This window comes from Haplochromis burtoni, unplaced genomic scaffold (genome assembly GCF_018398535.1).
Source record: "Haplochromis burtoni strain Fernald_Lab_line unplaced genomic scaffold, NCSU_Asbu1 Contig_356, whole genome shotgun sequence".
In the NCBI taxonomy this organism is placed as follows: domain Eukaryota; kingdom Metazoa; phylum Chordata; class Actinopteri; order Cichliformes; family Cichlidae; genus Haplochromis; species Haplochromis burtoni.
This window is the reverse complement of record NW_024582717.1, coordinates 539,169-554,063: the sequence shown is the minus strand read 5'-3', so window position 1 is coordinate 554,063 and position 14,895 is coordinate 539,169. Positions and strand designations below refer to the sequence as shown.

The following is a 14,895-nucleotide window of genomic DNA, read 5'->3' as shown; positions in this document are numbered from 1 at the left end:
TTATTTTGTTGTATTTATCCCCGACACACTTTAAAGGCCGGTCCATGAAAATATTGTCGGGCATAAACCGGACCGTGGCGCAAAAAAGGTTGGGGACCGCTGATTTAAGAGATCTCGGAATGCCCGGAAACCTCGATGAGCCTCAATGACATAAAGAAGAGTGTGCCAATTTTCATCCACAGGCATGTAAGAGACTGATAAAGTCATTAAGAAAATCATTACTTAAATATTTTGCTGCTATGGTGGTTTCTATAAGCTCTTGAATCATGGTGTGTACTTCTTCATTTGACAAAAACTAAACCAAAAGGGCAGCATTATGTTAAAAACTGACACCCTGTAATATGTCACATGTTGTTCTTCATTTGAATTTAAATCATTTTGAACCCAGGTAAAGACCTGGTGATGGTCTGCAAAGGGTGTACTATCTTTTATTATTTTTTGACTATATCCAAATCAAAAATTACTCCATGGTTCCTCACATTGTACACAACTTTCCTGTTTTGGGGGGCTACTCACTTGTTTTAAAAAAATAGGGACAACCTAAACGCTCCCCAAAAAATGAAGGCGAAACATATCTATCGCCCCTGGTGTTTGGGTGCAGTATAGGTCATAAACCCTGTCTCTTCCATGTGAGCGGATGGGACTAGGGTCAAGTCAACACAAACAAGGTCTCCTCAGATAAATTTTTCCCATAGATGCTTTATGCAATTATTTGTATTTAGTATGCTAGATGCTTGTATAGGCATTTGTATATAAGAGTATGCTTATGCATATGTGGATGCTGTTAGGAATAAAATTATTAAATAAAGCTGTTTTTGTGATTTTTACATACACATTCCAAGTGTGCTCATTAAGAGCTTGCACTCCGTGTAGTAAAGGTCAGAAGCATTAGTTCAGATTGATTGAATTGAACTATTGAGATTGATATGTTGAGTTGCAGTGGGATTGCAAATATGCTTATAGATCATAACTAGTTAAAGTCAGGGGGATATTTTTCTTGGCCAAGGGAGTGTGAACAGAATGTCTCAGACTTAGCTAGCAATTCTCAGCCTGTTATTTTCTACTTATTAACTAATATTAATACAGCAAGGTTAGGGAGCGAGGTGTTTTTCTTTCTGTCTTTTTCCAGGAAAAGGAGCAGGGTCGAGACGATGAATGAAGTGCAGAAGAATATCCAGTCAGAGACGACAGGACCGGCCGCATTGTTTTTCAGGAGAAGATCGTCAAAATAATATTTCTTTTTGTTGTGATATAGAACTGCATTACCCCATCATCATCGTCATCCCCTTTGTGAAGCAGATCGTTGGTTCACATTGATTCCAGCGTGCTGTAACTTGTAATTTCAACTGCTGAAACAAATTAAATCTTTTAAAAGACAGTCACTCTCCTGGATTCCTGAAGGAAAGAAACAAAGAAAACAATGTCTTGTAATCTTTTTACCTTTTTTTTAAACCATTTTTTGAGCACTTAATTTACACCTTAATTTACACCATGCTTTGTTTATGGTCACACAATTTTCAAAAATTGTGGAAACACCCCTGCTTCGCTTTCACCCTCTAGCTCATTAGGGTGGACACTCTCCCTCTCTAACTGGTTCGTTAAGTAAGGAGGTTCTGCAATTTTAAATGTTTACGCAATAAGGATCACTAGATTGCTAGGGTCTGCTCCTTACTACATAAAGCACATTGAAATGCGAAGTGTTGTAAAAGAGTACTATATAAACAAAATTGAATTGAAAACTGCATACTTGGAGGTGCATACTTCCATCTAGTAAATACACAGTAGGGAGTGTTCATCACTGCTACTTCTCTGGGCATCAGTACAGCTCGTATCTTTTCTTCCAATTGTTCTTCACTCTTTTCCCTTCTGAGAGTTGCAGTGCTTTGGTGAGAGCCACAATCTCTGGCACCTGATCTGAGGCTGGCTGTGTAATTTTTCCCTTTTCCGTTCCCTTTCTCTCCCCTGTAACAACATCAGTCTGTATACAAGGTGAGATCCGGATGCTCCAGTGGTTCAGTTCGTAGATCTGATGTAGATGCAGGTAATTCTTCATAATCTATTTCATCCTGTGTGTCATAATTATCCCTCTGGCTTCTGAGTATCACTGGCGAACCATATGACCAATCTTAGTCACTCATCCTCTCATTTCCTCAGGGCTGCTGAACTCCAGTTGAAATCCCCTGATGTGGAGGAATCGGCATAGACCAGGGCCTCAACGACCACGTGCCCTCCTTACCTGAGATCTGTGGTTACATCCTCTTTGGCAGTCATATTGGGCCAATCTGTCATTAACTTATTTAATCTCTTGGTCCCCTCCTTCAAAAAGAACCACCTTCTCTCTTGCTCACACTGTTCACCAGCATCCTGTTGTTTTTCCTTCCTCTGCATCAGGTTCTCCCATAGGTGTGACATCTATTATCCCTGAATTCAACTACTGCCTGAGCTGTAGACCAGCGTTCCCATGTGTGGTGTAATATTTTGGCAAACTCACACAATCAGGTAATTCTGGGTAAAGTTTGGGCACAGTACAAACTCCATGTCTTGTAGTCAGCAGTCCAGTTCTTTGTTATGTGGTCTTCACCTTGAAACTTGTAGTCTGGACTTTTACTTAGTCCAGTAGCACATATCTACGGTCGTCACCATGTGCTCTCGCTTGATATCCATTTCATCCCTCCTTCCTTCCATTCTTTCTGTGCTTGCTCATATTCTCCTAAGGAGTGCAGCCAAATACCCAGGCTGCACTCCAGGGCCCGTATCCCTAAAGAATCTTTGTGCAAAAAGTGGCTCCTAGCGGCCAAATTCTAAGAAAATTCTCAGAGTCATGATGTTTTCTTAGAATTTCCCCTAAAAGTGACACAACAATCCCAGTTAATATAAAAGTTATCCCTCAAGATTCCTAGCGCTTAAAAGGGCTCCTAAGGCGAGATCTGCTAAGAGCAGGGAAGAGGACTTTTAGTGGCTTAGGAGTTCCCCTAAGCAGCTGCACAAAATGACCAACAGAAGAGGCAGGAGAGATGTCCTGCAAACACTGGATGACAGGGAATTATTGAGACGCTACAGATTGGATCGTGCAGGAATCATGTTTGTGGTGGATCTCCTTAGAGATGCAATTACTTCACCAACTCGACGCCACAACGCTATTACACCGGAGACAAAAGTAATCACAACCCTGAGGTATTTGGCAACTGGGAAAATGCAACAATGCAGCAGTGATGACTTGGGTCTGTCCCAATCCTCTGTCAGCAGTCATCACCCAAACACTGACAGCTTTGTCACAACCTAATATTGTGACACAATTTGTTTCATTCCCGCTGGATGCCTGCACTTTACACACACATAAAAGGGCATTTATGGACATTGCAGGATTCCCTGGCGTTGTGGGTGTAATTGATGGAACACATGTGAGAATAATTGCGCCATCAGAGGACGAGGCTGTCTTTGTTAACAGGAGGAATTTCCACAGCATCAATGTGCAAATAGTCTTCAATGATTTTGGACATTGTGGCTAAACGGCCAGGCTCCACACATGATGCGAGAATGCTCTCCGAGAGTGGCATCAGACAGCTTTTTGAGAGACGCTATGTGCCAGCTAATTGCCACTTGTTAGGGGACAGTGGCTACCCATGCAAACCATGGCTCCTTACACCTTACCTCCAGCCACGCCAAGGGCCCCAACTAAACTATAACAGGTAAGCCAAACAATACAAAAATCATGGAAATGAAATGTAAGCAATATGTTAGAGCATCCAAGTAGTGCAATATTTCCATCAAATAATTAAAGGTCTCTGTATTCTATTGTAGGGCCCACAAGACAACAAGAGCGGTGGTGGAGCGTGGCATAGGCCAGCTTAAGAGGCGCTTTCATGTTCTCCACAGAGAGGTGCAGCTGAGGCCTGAAAAAGTCAGCAAAGTCATCATAGCCTGTGCAATATTACACAATATTTGCAAGGTTAGACAGATTGCAGAACCTCTGGAGGATGGCGATGAGGATGAAGACAACGATGAGGATGGTGGTGAAGAAGATATTTACATTCCACAGGGGAACTTAGCCCAGAGTGGACTGCCTTACAGGGCAAACTTCACAAATTTACATTTCAGGCAAGCTGTAGCCCCATGTCTTTTGAGAACTTGTGATGGTATTAAGAACTACCACAGTTTTACTGCACATCACCTGCAATTGTTAAATGCAAGACACAGAACACAATCTGTAAATGGTTTATTTTTTAGGTGTTCAATTTTAAGGCGGTAGTACTCCTCCTGAAGGGAAAGGACTTTTTTTTTTCAAACACATCAATTGTGAGTTGCAATCTGCTCTCCTGCAGGGATGCTGACGGAGCAGGTGCTGCGGATGGGAATGGTGTTTGATCCGCTGGGCTATCCTGATATTGGGTCCCAGGCGCGCCTCTTGCCTTGGCTACTGACAGTTGGGACAAATTTTCCTCGTAACATACCTTTATGTTCGTTCACCAACTGGGCCAGCAACAAACCTTGCTCCTCAGTCCAGTTCGGCTTGCGAGTCCTTTTTTTTTCTCCATTTTCTGTGTTTGTAGGATATTTGTTAACAAGCCTTTATAAATAGACCAGCCAGCAATCACAGACATTGATAAAAGCTGAGCCGTGTTACCCTCGTTAAGACCACACTGGACTTGTAACGTTGTGATTTCCACTTCATTAAGGACAGCCCCTTGAGATAGGCCATCTTGTTTTCAATGGGGTCCATATGGGAGTGAAAGTACAAAATATGCCAGCTAGGATATTAATATGAGCAAATAAGACACGAATCATTATTTGAACAGGGTGTAATGAGTTTAAGTTTTCACATATTTTAGATTCTAATGTTAGGCTATAACCCCTACAGCTTACTATTCATTTTCCAGATATTTTCTTGAATGTGAAATATTATTTACAATTACAGTTAGCATAAGATTAGAGTGTATAATTATGTTTATTGATTTGAGGGTACATTCTTTGCTCATTATCACCAAAAGCTCATTTCCATCAAACTTGTAGGATCAACCAATCACGGCTTTTGAAATGATGACTCATACCTAGCAACGGGGTCAACCACACCTCCTCACTAAGATAGGATTTCCCATCCATTCCTTGCTCAGAGTTCACTGAAAATGTTCTGGAATCACTTCTAAGCTAAAACTCCTGGCAAGGAATTTTTAGGTTAAGTTAGGAGCTCTCTGAGAGGATTCTCAGAATCTTTAGGGATACGGGCCCTGGGTATTAGCCCCTCAAGACAAGATGATACATACCATTCCTTTTTCCAGTTACCCCCATCTCTTGTTGAATTTCTTTTCCGTTGTAGATCTGGCTTTCTTATCTTCTATACTATCCAACATCCTGTCGTTGACATATTTTTCTAATTGACCCAAATTCTCCATTTCAGGTGAGATTGCAATGTCCGCCATTATAGTCTTATTTAAATTCTCTTTTACTGTTTAATGTATTTTCATATTTCTCTTTTTTTTTAACGTTTTAATTGTTTTATCTGTTTTTATTTTTGTTTATCTTATAGGGATAAGGACTCCCTTACTCCCAGGTCTAATTATTTCTTTCCTTATTCCATTTCATTTCTCTTTTATTCTTTAAAACCAAACAAAAACAGCAGTTACTAAGAATTAAACAAAAAAATATACATTTTAAAATGATGAAAACGCAATGTTTTTCTCTTTTTCCAAAACTAGAAACCTCAACTTTAAAATTATTTTTGTTAAAGTAAAAAACTTTTAGAATTAAACATTTAAGACAGTAAGCAGCTGTGATATGACTGACTCTTTTGAGACCATTTTATTTCTAGTTCAAATTTTAGGCACAGCCAGGAACAAAACCAGGGAAAAATATTTTATTTCAAAAAATGGGAAAAACATGCAACGTGTTTTAGGCTTTCTCAGGGTAGTGAGTCACACCATTCCATTTTAGGAGGTGTCCATGGTCTGTACAGACTCCTCCAGCAGCTCCAGGTCAATTGGAGTTACAGCCTTGGTCAGGACACCTGTAGTTCCCTGTTTGTACTTGTAGTCGCCGGTTCTACAAAGAGATACATGGAATAAAGATTTCCAATTAAAAAAAACAAAAACCCCAGAGCTCATCGCTTCCATGTAACAAGTCTGTGCTGGCGCTCATTTAATACACGTTTCATTTTTATTAGCACAACATGCCACTTCATCTAAAGCACACTGCCATGCACATTAGTTAGGCGAAGTCACACTAAGCAGGCCCAGTGGACCCAAATCAGAAATGTGGTTAGTAGTCCACTCAGGTAAAGGTGACAGACTGTTAGGCTTGGACTACAAAAAATGCACTCTGTATACTCACAGCTGTAAGGCTTCAAGCTCAGTGACTCTTCAAGCAGAACAAGACAACAATTCAGCGTCTGATCATCAAATGCTGCTTGTCCACATGTCCAATTTAACACAAGTGTACAAGTGCAGCAGCTAAATATCTTGAATTCTCAGGTCTCATAGTGACTCACAGTCCCAAATGACAATTTATTAAAGGAACAGAACTTTCACTGTTCTTTACAATCCATTTGACTTGTGTTGGTCAGACATGAAGCAGCAGCATCTGCTCTTACAACTGGCTGCGTTTGAGTGCTCAACGCGAATTGTGTGACAACCTCAACTTTGAACTGAAAATCCCCCAAATATGAGACGTTTTAGTTCCCCAACACAAGAAACAACATGCCTCGAGTTTGCGTTCACCATGTAATCACAGTTAAGCACAGGGTACAAAATAAAATAATAATTCATTCGTTCATTTCAAAGGGATGGAGCCTTTCCAAATACCATCAGTCTATGACAATGTTAAAATGCAGATGGCAGCAATCACACATGCAGGACTAATGATTAATAACTCCAATAAGGTGACAAAAAACAAAACAAAAAGTGTCCTGGGTTTAAACAGTGACCAGAACTTGACAGCTGCCTCATAATGAATCCCCTCTGTGTGATGTCTGGGTGCAGGAACAGACATGGCTCTTTACAGAAGGACTGGCCACATTGATTGCAAACTCAAAACCAGCCAAGAGGTGATTAAAAAACTGATGCCAATGCAATGTAGGAAGAACACTGGCAACCACCAGCTCGACTCCTCAGCCTCTTAGTAGAGACACTTATGGTATCAATTTGAAAATACTACATCACTGTGTTCTTAAGTTATCACATTGAGAAGATTTTCAGAAAACTTACTCTGACCTTGAGATCAAGGTCACAGATTCAAACTCGTCCAAGACTTTTGGCAGATGCACATAATCAATTTGAAGCGCCTACGTTATCACATTCACAAACTTAAGTGTCCATGCCGCCCACCTGCCTGGTGGGGTGAGGACAACACCCCATCAGTCTTTTACAGCCGAGGGGTAAAAATTTGTAGTGGCCTGTTAAGGAGTACGTTTAGCAGAAGAAAGTTGTGTGAAATTTTTTACAAGTTGTTCATTTAGATACTTGTAAGGCTGCTTTTAGGGTCACAGCTTACCCCCTTAGTATGAGGAAAATAAACTTTGTGTCACTTCCTTCAGGCTGAGCAGGAGTTGGGGAGACAGAATCTGTAGTTATATTTAAAAACCAGAATTAACTCATCTGTTTCTGGGACTGAAAACTCCCAGAAAAACATTTCCATCAGCTCTGAATTATCCAACTCACGTCATCATGGTAACAACCTCAGGAAGGGATGAAATTCAGATGCTAATTCAAAAGCTAAACTATCGTTGCTGAAGCATTATCGTTCTTACCTGACACCTTTCTTGTTGGCCTCATCATGTGGTCTGATGTAGTTCACTTTGTTCTTGGTGATGACACACAGGTCGATGTTGCTGCCAGAGCCCAAATCATTAAAGATGCCTGCAGCAATGGCATCACGCACAAGCTGCTTGGCTGCATCCTCCTTTGGAAACAATTTTTTTTTTAAAAAATTAAAAATTACATCATCACTTTTTTTTTTTTTTAAATCTGCAGGTAGCATGTTGTGTCTATGTGAACTACTTGTCTGACCATGTCTTAACCTTTATTTTAGTATAATGGTCTGTAAAACATTGGGAAAGAGTTCAGTACTGTGTTTCCATTTGAAAGTGATTAACAAAATCTTCCTCCACTGTTATTTTTTTTTAATGTCACATGTGGTTACACGTGGTTTCATTTCTTTAAAATAGAATACGTGGCAAATCCTTCAGGTATTACACTCTTCTTTGGAACCTGCTCCCAGTTTGGGACATAATCTCTACTTTTAAGATTAAGCTTAGGCTGCTAACGTACTTGCATTTAAATGTCATTACTGCATGTTAGTTTCCGTTTTGTCCTTGTCTTTGCACTTTTTTCACCCTCTTCCCTTTCAGTGACCGATGGCTGCTGGAACCTTCCCAAGCATGACTCTTCTGGTGGTTTCTTCACATTAAAAAGGGAGTTCTTTGTTCCCACTCACCAAGTGCACCTCATAGTCTTAATGTTGAGGTTTTCTCTCTAATACTGTAGGATCTTTAGTTTACAATATCAAGTACCTTGAGGTGAGTCCTGTTGTGAACTGGTGATATATAAATAGAATTAATTAAACTGAATAAAATACATAAGTGGCAGAATCACCTCCATGTCAGGCTTGTAACGGTCCTCAAACACTGCCATGGCAGCTAGGGACCCGGAACCTGTAGGGGGAAATAAAATGTACATTACCAAGGTGCCAACTGCCATAATTAACCGAGTCAGAAAACATGACAAACAGAACACATTACCACTATAACTCATCTCCAGTCACCTGACACGACTCATTAAACACCATTAATCATGACTAAGAATCAATTCTGTCTGCATGAACCAGGTCACAGACCTATATTCATTCTTTTAAATGTGTAGGATCAGACTCTCATATAATCCTACTTCAAATACACCAAATTATTCCTAAATGAGTGAAAACAACTTTCCCAGTGAAAAGGTGAACAAGCTGGGTAACAGAAAGAAATGTGAAACCGTTTTACCCAGACTGCAACACCTCCTGACAGAAATTTAAATTTGTGAATTATCATTTTTATTTCATTTATTTTTTGCAATTTATGTTGGTCCGTCTATTTTAGTAGAAACATTTGTGACATTTTACAGGAAAATACCAGGATATATACATTTAAGACTATCAAACTAAAAATATCAATGTTTGATGTTTGGTTCATGTTGCCACTGTTGGTTTTACACAAATCCAACGACACGTAAAGCTGGAGCTTATACATGAGAGGCATATAGCAGTGTGTGGCACTGACCCATAGTAACATAGGGCAACTTGTCAGTGGAGCCGTGAGGGTAGATGCTGTAAAGATGAGGGCCATTGCAGTCTACTCCACCCAGGACCAGGGCAGCACCAATGTAACCCTGGTACCTACAAATACAATCACATATACCATTTTCTTTTTTTATATAAACTTTTAACAAGAGCAGAAATATGCAATGTAATTTGTTCCTCACTTTCTTTAGGACTACTATTACATGATAATACTGAGTTACAGAGAAGGAAGCGTATACCTGAACAGCATCTGTTTGAGCATGCGGTTGGCGGTGGCAACACGTGGCAGCCTGCCTGTGGAGAGGGAGTGCAACTCCAGGTTGGAGGAGATAAGCTGAGTGGTCATCTCTGTGTCTGCAGCTGTTCCTGCCCCACAGCAGCTGGACAATAATGCAGTTGCACCAGAATCAATGAGACATTAATTTAAAAAATAAATAAATAGGGATATTTTCTCAAAGCTTTGTGTGTACGTATAAGTATAAAATCTAGATTTAAAAGGAAAAAAAAAAAATCACAAAGCTCAAAAACCTGTTACTTACTAAATGTTTGGGGATATGTAGTGGATCTTGGAGCAGTTCTTGTCTGCTACTATCATTCCCTCAGTGGCTCGTGTGTCAGCTCCAAGGACAACTCCATCCTTCACGAAAAAAAACACAACACAACATTCAAACTCTAAAGAGCCACTCTGAAACACTGCTGGCTTTAGTGCTATTCCGCAAAGGTAAATAATAATTTAATACTTTGTTTCTGAACCCAAGTATCTTATAGTACGAGTATACCAATTCTGCAGAAGACTGAATTCTGATTAACTGTTTAATTCTTTAACAGTCAACAGTTTTTCATTATTGTAATACTTTGTTTAAATCTATTGAAAGCAAACTTTAAAAAAAAAAAAGTACCCTATGTTTATATGCACTCAACAATAACCCTGTCAGTGCGCCCCAGGGCAGCTGTGGCTACAATGTAGCTTGCCATCACCAGTGTGTGAATGTGTGTGTGAATGGGTGAATGACTGAATGTAGTGTAAAGCGCTTTGGGGTCCATGGACTAAATAAAGCGCTATACAAATACAGGCCATTTACAACACACTCGCTCCTAACTGACCAATGTGCAGCAGCCTGGTTTTGGTAGCTCACCTTAAAGACAACACCGCAGATTGTGGTTCCTGTTTTTCGAGCAGAAGGGACGCTGCAACCCACTTTGCTAGCTTCAATTTCCAAAACTGCATTTCTGTGAAGAAAAATATTACTGGTGCTGTAAATCAGACACAACCTAACACGACTGCACATCTACACAAACACAATTGTGTCATCTATTGAACATTTTTTACTTTCTACTGAAGCAGCCTTGCATCACAGTCAAAAGTTCAAAATATTCTTTACTTACATTGCCAATAAGCAAATAATACAAACATAAAAAAGCTTTAGTTTAGAATAGCACTCACAATGACAATAACAGAGCTCAGTTTTGTTTTTTGTCTCACATGTTTTTGAATTTCCAGAGCAAGATGGCTAGTTTTAATACATTTTCTTTAATGAGTCGCCTTTATCAGGGGAACAACGTTTAAAGAGCACATAGGTTTTAGAATATTAGTTCAGTTAGTTTTGCATTTCTATTTTATGTCAGTTAGGCAAAATGTTTTTCATATTTATATTATAACAACAATTTATATCATAACACGTTATAATATAAGGGTATATTATGTAACTATTATATTATAACATAACCATGTTATAACTTGTTTCAGTCCACTTTTCATGTCAATAACTGAATTGGGGGTCCGCTTCGTGTTTTTATCGTTTTAAATATTTTTTCTTTAGCTCATTTTGAATATTTATTTTAAATTCAGTTGCGTTTTAATTTGTTTATAGAGTACAAGATCCTGACTGCGAGTCGCTGGAAGCGGGTGAAGGAAGGGACTGCCGAATGTTGACTGGTTGACAAGTGTGCCGGAATAGAGCATAGTGATCGCGGAGTTGATCGTGAATGAGAAAACCCCGAAAAAAACGTCAAAGATAAAAAAGAAGAAGAAGAAAAGAATGAAAAGGACAGAGTGTGAACACCTTTTAACACTCAGTTCCACTTCAGCTCTTTATATGTTACGACCCAACAAGAGCGGACAGACACTGTCTATGCACACTTCATATTTAATTTAGCCAATTTTGCAATATGGTTTCAGTTAATCTTCATACTATTTCAGACGTCTCGTTTTTCATTTGGATGTGAGTTCATGTTTTTTTCACAACTAGCTAACCATAATCCCCTGATTGGCTAGGCTAGGCGGGGGGTTCGGGTTCCTAAATAAAAACTGCCAGGACCTGTTTTATTTTACCTAACCTAACGAAGTTCAGACTGTTTTTTTTTTTTTTTAAACGAAATGACTTCACTGCAACATATATAAAAACACACGCAAAAACCACTATGAACAGCAAAGCCTGTCGTGGTTTTAAACATGAGCGGCATGTGAATCGTTAATACTAACATGGGGGAAAAGCCTGAGTCACTGTGTGGAAGCCGAGTTAGCATCACTGGGAAAGCCAAACGAAAAGGCGACAAACCTAAGCGGCGTCCACATTTAAACAGTGGCATCTATTAAACTCAATGATGTACTTCCTCTGCTCTAATTTTCATTCGCGGAAAAACGCTCACCTTTTACAGTTGTCGAAACTGAAACCCCCGAAAGCTGGCCGGACTGCTGTCAGAGTCGCCATCTTAGTGAATGAATGCTGTATTTCCGGGAAGTAAAGGAAGTTGGTCTATATGTTATGGGGACCATATTGCGGTATGGCAAGCCAGAAGAGCCAAACATCGGCACCGAGTGGCGTTTTGAATGCCCCCACTTGAGTGGCAAAAAACCAAAAACGTACCACTGCTCAAATTATCTCAAGTCCTAAAAGCAAAAAGGCAAACTTAAGTTTCACATTCTTCTTTTATTAGAAATAATCGGATTATTATGATTTGTGTGGCATCAAATTTGATGCAGAACAGCTGATTGTTCTGTAAATAGTTTATTTAATGTTTATTTAAAAAACGCCTTGGCTGCATTTTTAGGTAAACAGCTGCAAAAAACTTTGTTTGCATAACTCAGTTACCTTTTTGAAGAAGTAACTATATAATTAATTGCCCAACATTGGTCATTATATATTGTATTTTGCATACAGAGAATTACAGGACTCTGTCCCAGACCCTAGACTCATACTCATAATATAAGTCAGAGCTTTATTATAAAAGAAAAAGAAGAAGAAAGTTTTGTTTTCAAAATTGGAGTTCAAGTTAACAATAGTGTTAACATACTACACAGGTCATGAACAAGATTCTTTTAAAATTTTCATTGTAAGTGGGCTAAAGCAGTTAATTAAAAGTAGTCCGACATAAATGTAAATGCTGTAATTTGATTATTTTAATAAACCATGTAACTTGGATGGATTCGATGCTGGCGTGACCACAGTGCACCAGGGCCGTGCAGAGACGTTTAAAGGGGCGGGTGCTCAAAGTTAAAAAGGGGCACATTGAACCAGGCTGAATAACAACTACATGTTCATCTTTTATGACACAATGAGAGAGAGAGAAGGAAAAGAGACATGGCAGACAGAAAGGTGACAGTCTCAGGTGTATAGACTATAACAAAACGGTAACAGGAGTATTTTCTGTTTGTGTTATTAGCAGTACTAAATAAGATCCCAGCTGGTGATCACATGTTTGACTTCTATGAATAAAGCACCTTTCTTTTAGCTTAAGGAGTAAACCATCAGCTCGTTAAAACAAACGTTAAAGTCCGTTTGGCTTGACACCACGGAACAGAGCCAGCGCAGTAATCGAGCTAACATTAACAGTGCTATGAATCCTGGTTGTACCGTGTATATTCGGGACTGAAAACCAGGCAGCATTCACAACCTGTCTGCATTTCAGCTTGTTCTGTTTGTGGATATAACACTGACTTTAATTGTCGAAAAACTCTTCACATTCTCTGTAAGATTAAAGTTAACCATTGAACGCCGTATATTTTAAAGGCTTTAAAACCAAGTAGAACCTGAACCGCGTTAAGTACTAACACCACTAATTTTGCCGACATGTGGCCAACAGTATTGTTTTAATGTTCTTCGTTATTAAAGCATTTGTATCGCTCCATAAATAACAGATCGTGTCACATGTCCACATCAATGCTCCCTCTATTTTTTCATGTGTATGAGCGAACATACAAACTCCCTGAGCGGTCTCTTGTGAGCAACAGCAGACGTGTGTACTGCAGGAACGTGCAGAGGGGGGGGGGCTAGAGGGGCTTGAGCACCCGCCCCTTTCCTGATGAGTGCCCAAAGTGCCTTTTTGTTGAGGCAACTTTTAAAAAATTTTTAATGTGTGTGTGCGTGCGGAGTCCTGTCTGTGCCCCTCAACAATAATATTTAACTATTAATCACAGTTTTGCTAAATAAAAGGATCTGGCTTGCATCAGTCACATGATCACATTTAACCAATGATCGCCCTTGACGGCAGAACGCGCTGGTTACGAGCCGGGAACGAGCTCACAAAGAGCACGCGCATTTTTTAGCGGTCCGGAGCTGTAGGAGAAACACAAGTTAACTCAGAGACACAGACTGATGCGACAAAACCAGTAAGTAGGTGTACAGCGTACACTGTAGTGTGTAGCACCAGGAGTATTAGCTTATTACGTACACGTTGGTAAGCTGTCTTGTTGCAACTGACGAACTGAAACAAACGAGCGTGCTGTGTGTGCAACAGCGCGACAAACATTACCTGTCCTTTTATTAACTGCACAAGTAGTGCTGGTCATAGCTGCTGGCTACCTGTGTAAGGCTGTCATGGGTCTGTAGCTCTGTCACCGTTTTAGGGAACATATTTAGTTTTAAAGTATTTAGAAACATATTTAGTTTTAAAGTTTTAGAAACAATTAGTTAACATTTAGTTTTAAAGTAAGTTACCGGGCTTTTCCTGCCTTTCTGGAGGGATTATATTTCACTAAAAAACTGATCTAATATGCAGTCCACATAATTATGCATTATTATAATTATAATATATTAAAAAACACTCTGTATTTTAAAGAACATACATTAAGAAGCAGATTATATTAGATTTATATTTTAAATAAGACAATTTGGATTTTACAGCAGTAAAAATAAGCTTTGCCCTGCACAGAGTGGATAGTGAAACAAATGGAATCATCATAATGACATTATTTCATATTTATTACTTCCCCCTCCTCATTGCTTTATTATTGTAGCTCTAGTAATAAATAATAATGTAAGGATTCTGGATCAGCACCATGATGCCCATAGTATATACAGTATTCTGAAGAAGGTCTAAAATGTCACTGTGTGTGCGTGCATGTGTGTGTTTTATGTATATGGATTTTTTTAAAATTATTACTCATGATATAACATTGTCCAGACATGGCTGGTAAGGACATGAGGAGGAAAGCAGAGCTGTGTGAGGCTACTAAAGGCAGTGCTATAACATTTTTCTGTCATCATTTTATTATAGATTAAGTGCAAGAGTTGTTAGGTGTGGATAATTAGATTATAGTTTATTGCAATAGCAAGTTGTGCCTTGTTCTCAGATAGACAGCAAGTGGAGAGTGATATATGAAATGATGGGAGAATGATCTCTCTCTTT

At 39.3% G+C, this 14,895-nt stretch overlaps 1 protein-coding gene across 2 annotated transcripts; it reads right to left on the bottom strand.

Moving 5' to 3' along the window:
* Positions 1-5,766: 5,766 nt before the first annotated feature.
* On the bottom strand, positions 5,767-12,042 carry psmb7 (proteasome 20S subunit beta 7). 2 transcript variants are annotated; one of them, XM_005943077.2, is made up of 9 exons: positions 11,917-12,042; positions 10,404-10,497; positions 9,807-9,904; positions 9,507-9,647; positions 9,248-9,363; positions 8,583-8,641; positions 7,739-7,890; positions 6,325-6,351; positions 5,767-6,036 (listed from the first exon to the last, which is right to left on the bottom strand). In XM_005943077.2, exons 1-9 carry the CDS (start codon positions 11,976-11,978, stop codon positions 5,925-5,927), a joined length of 861 nt encoding a protein of 286 aa, XP_005943139.1. In that variant the 5' UTR covers positions 11,979-12,042; the 3' UTR covers positions 5,767-5,924. The 2 variants fall into 2 exon arrangements, with proteins under 2 accessions (XP_005943139.1, XP_014195809.1); XM_014340323.2 differs by lacking the exon at positions 6,325-6,351.
* Positions 12,043-14,895: the final 2,853 nt, after the last annotated feature.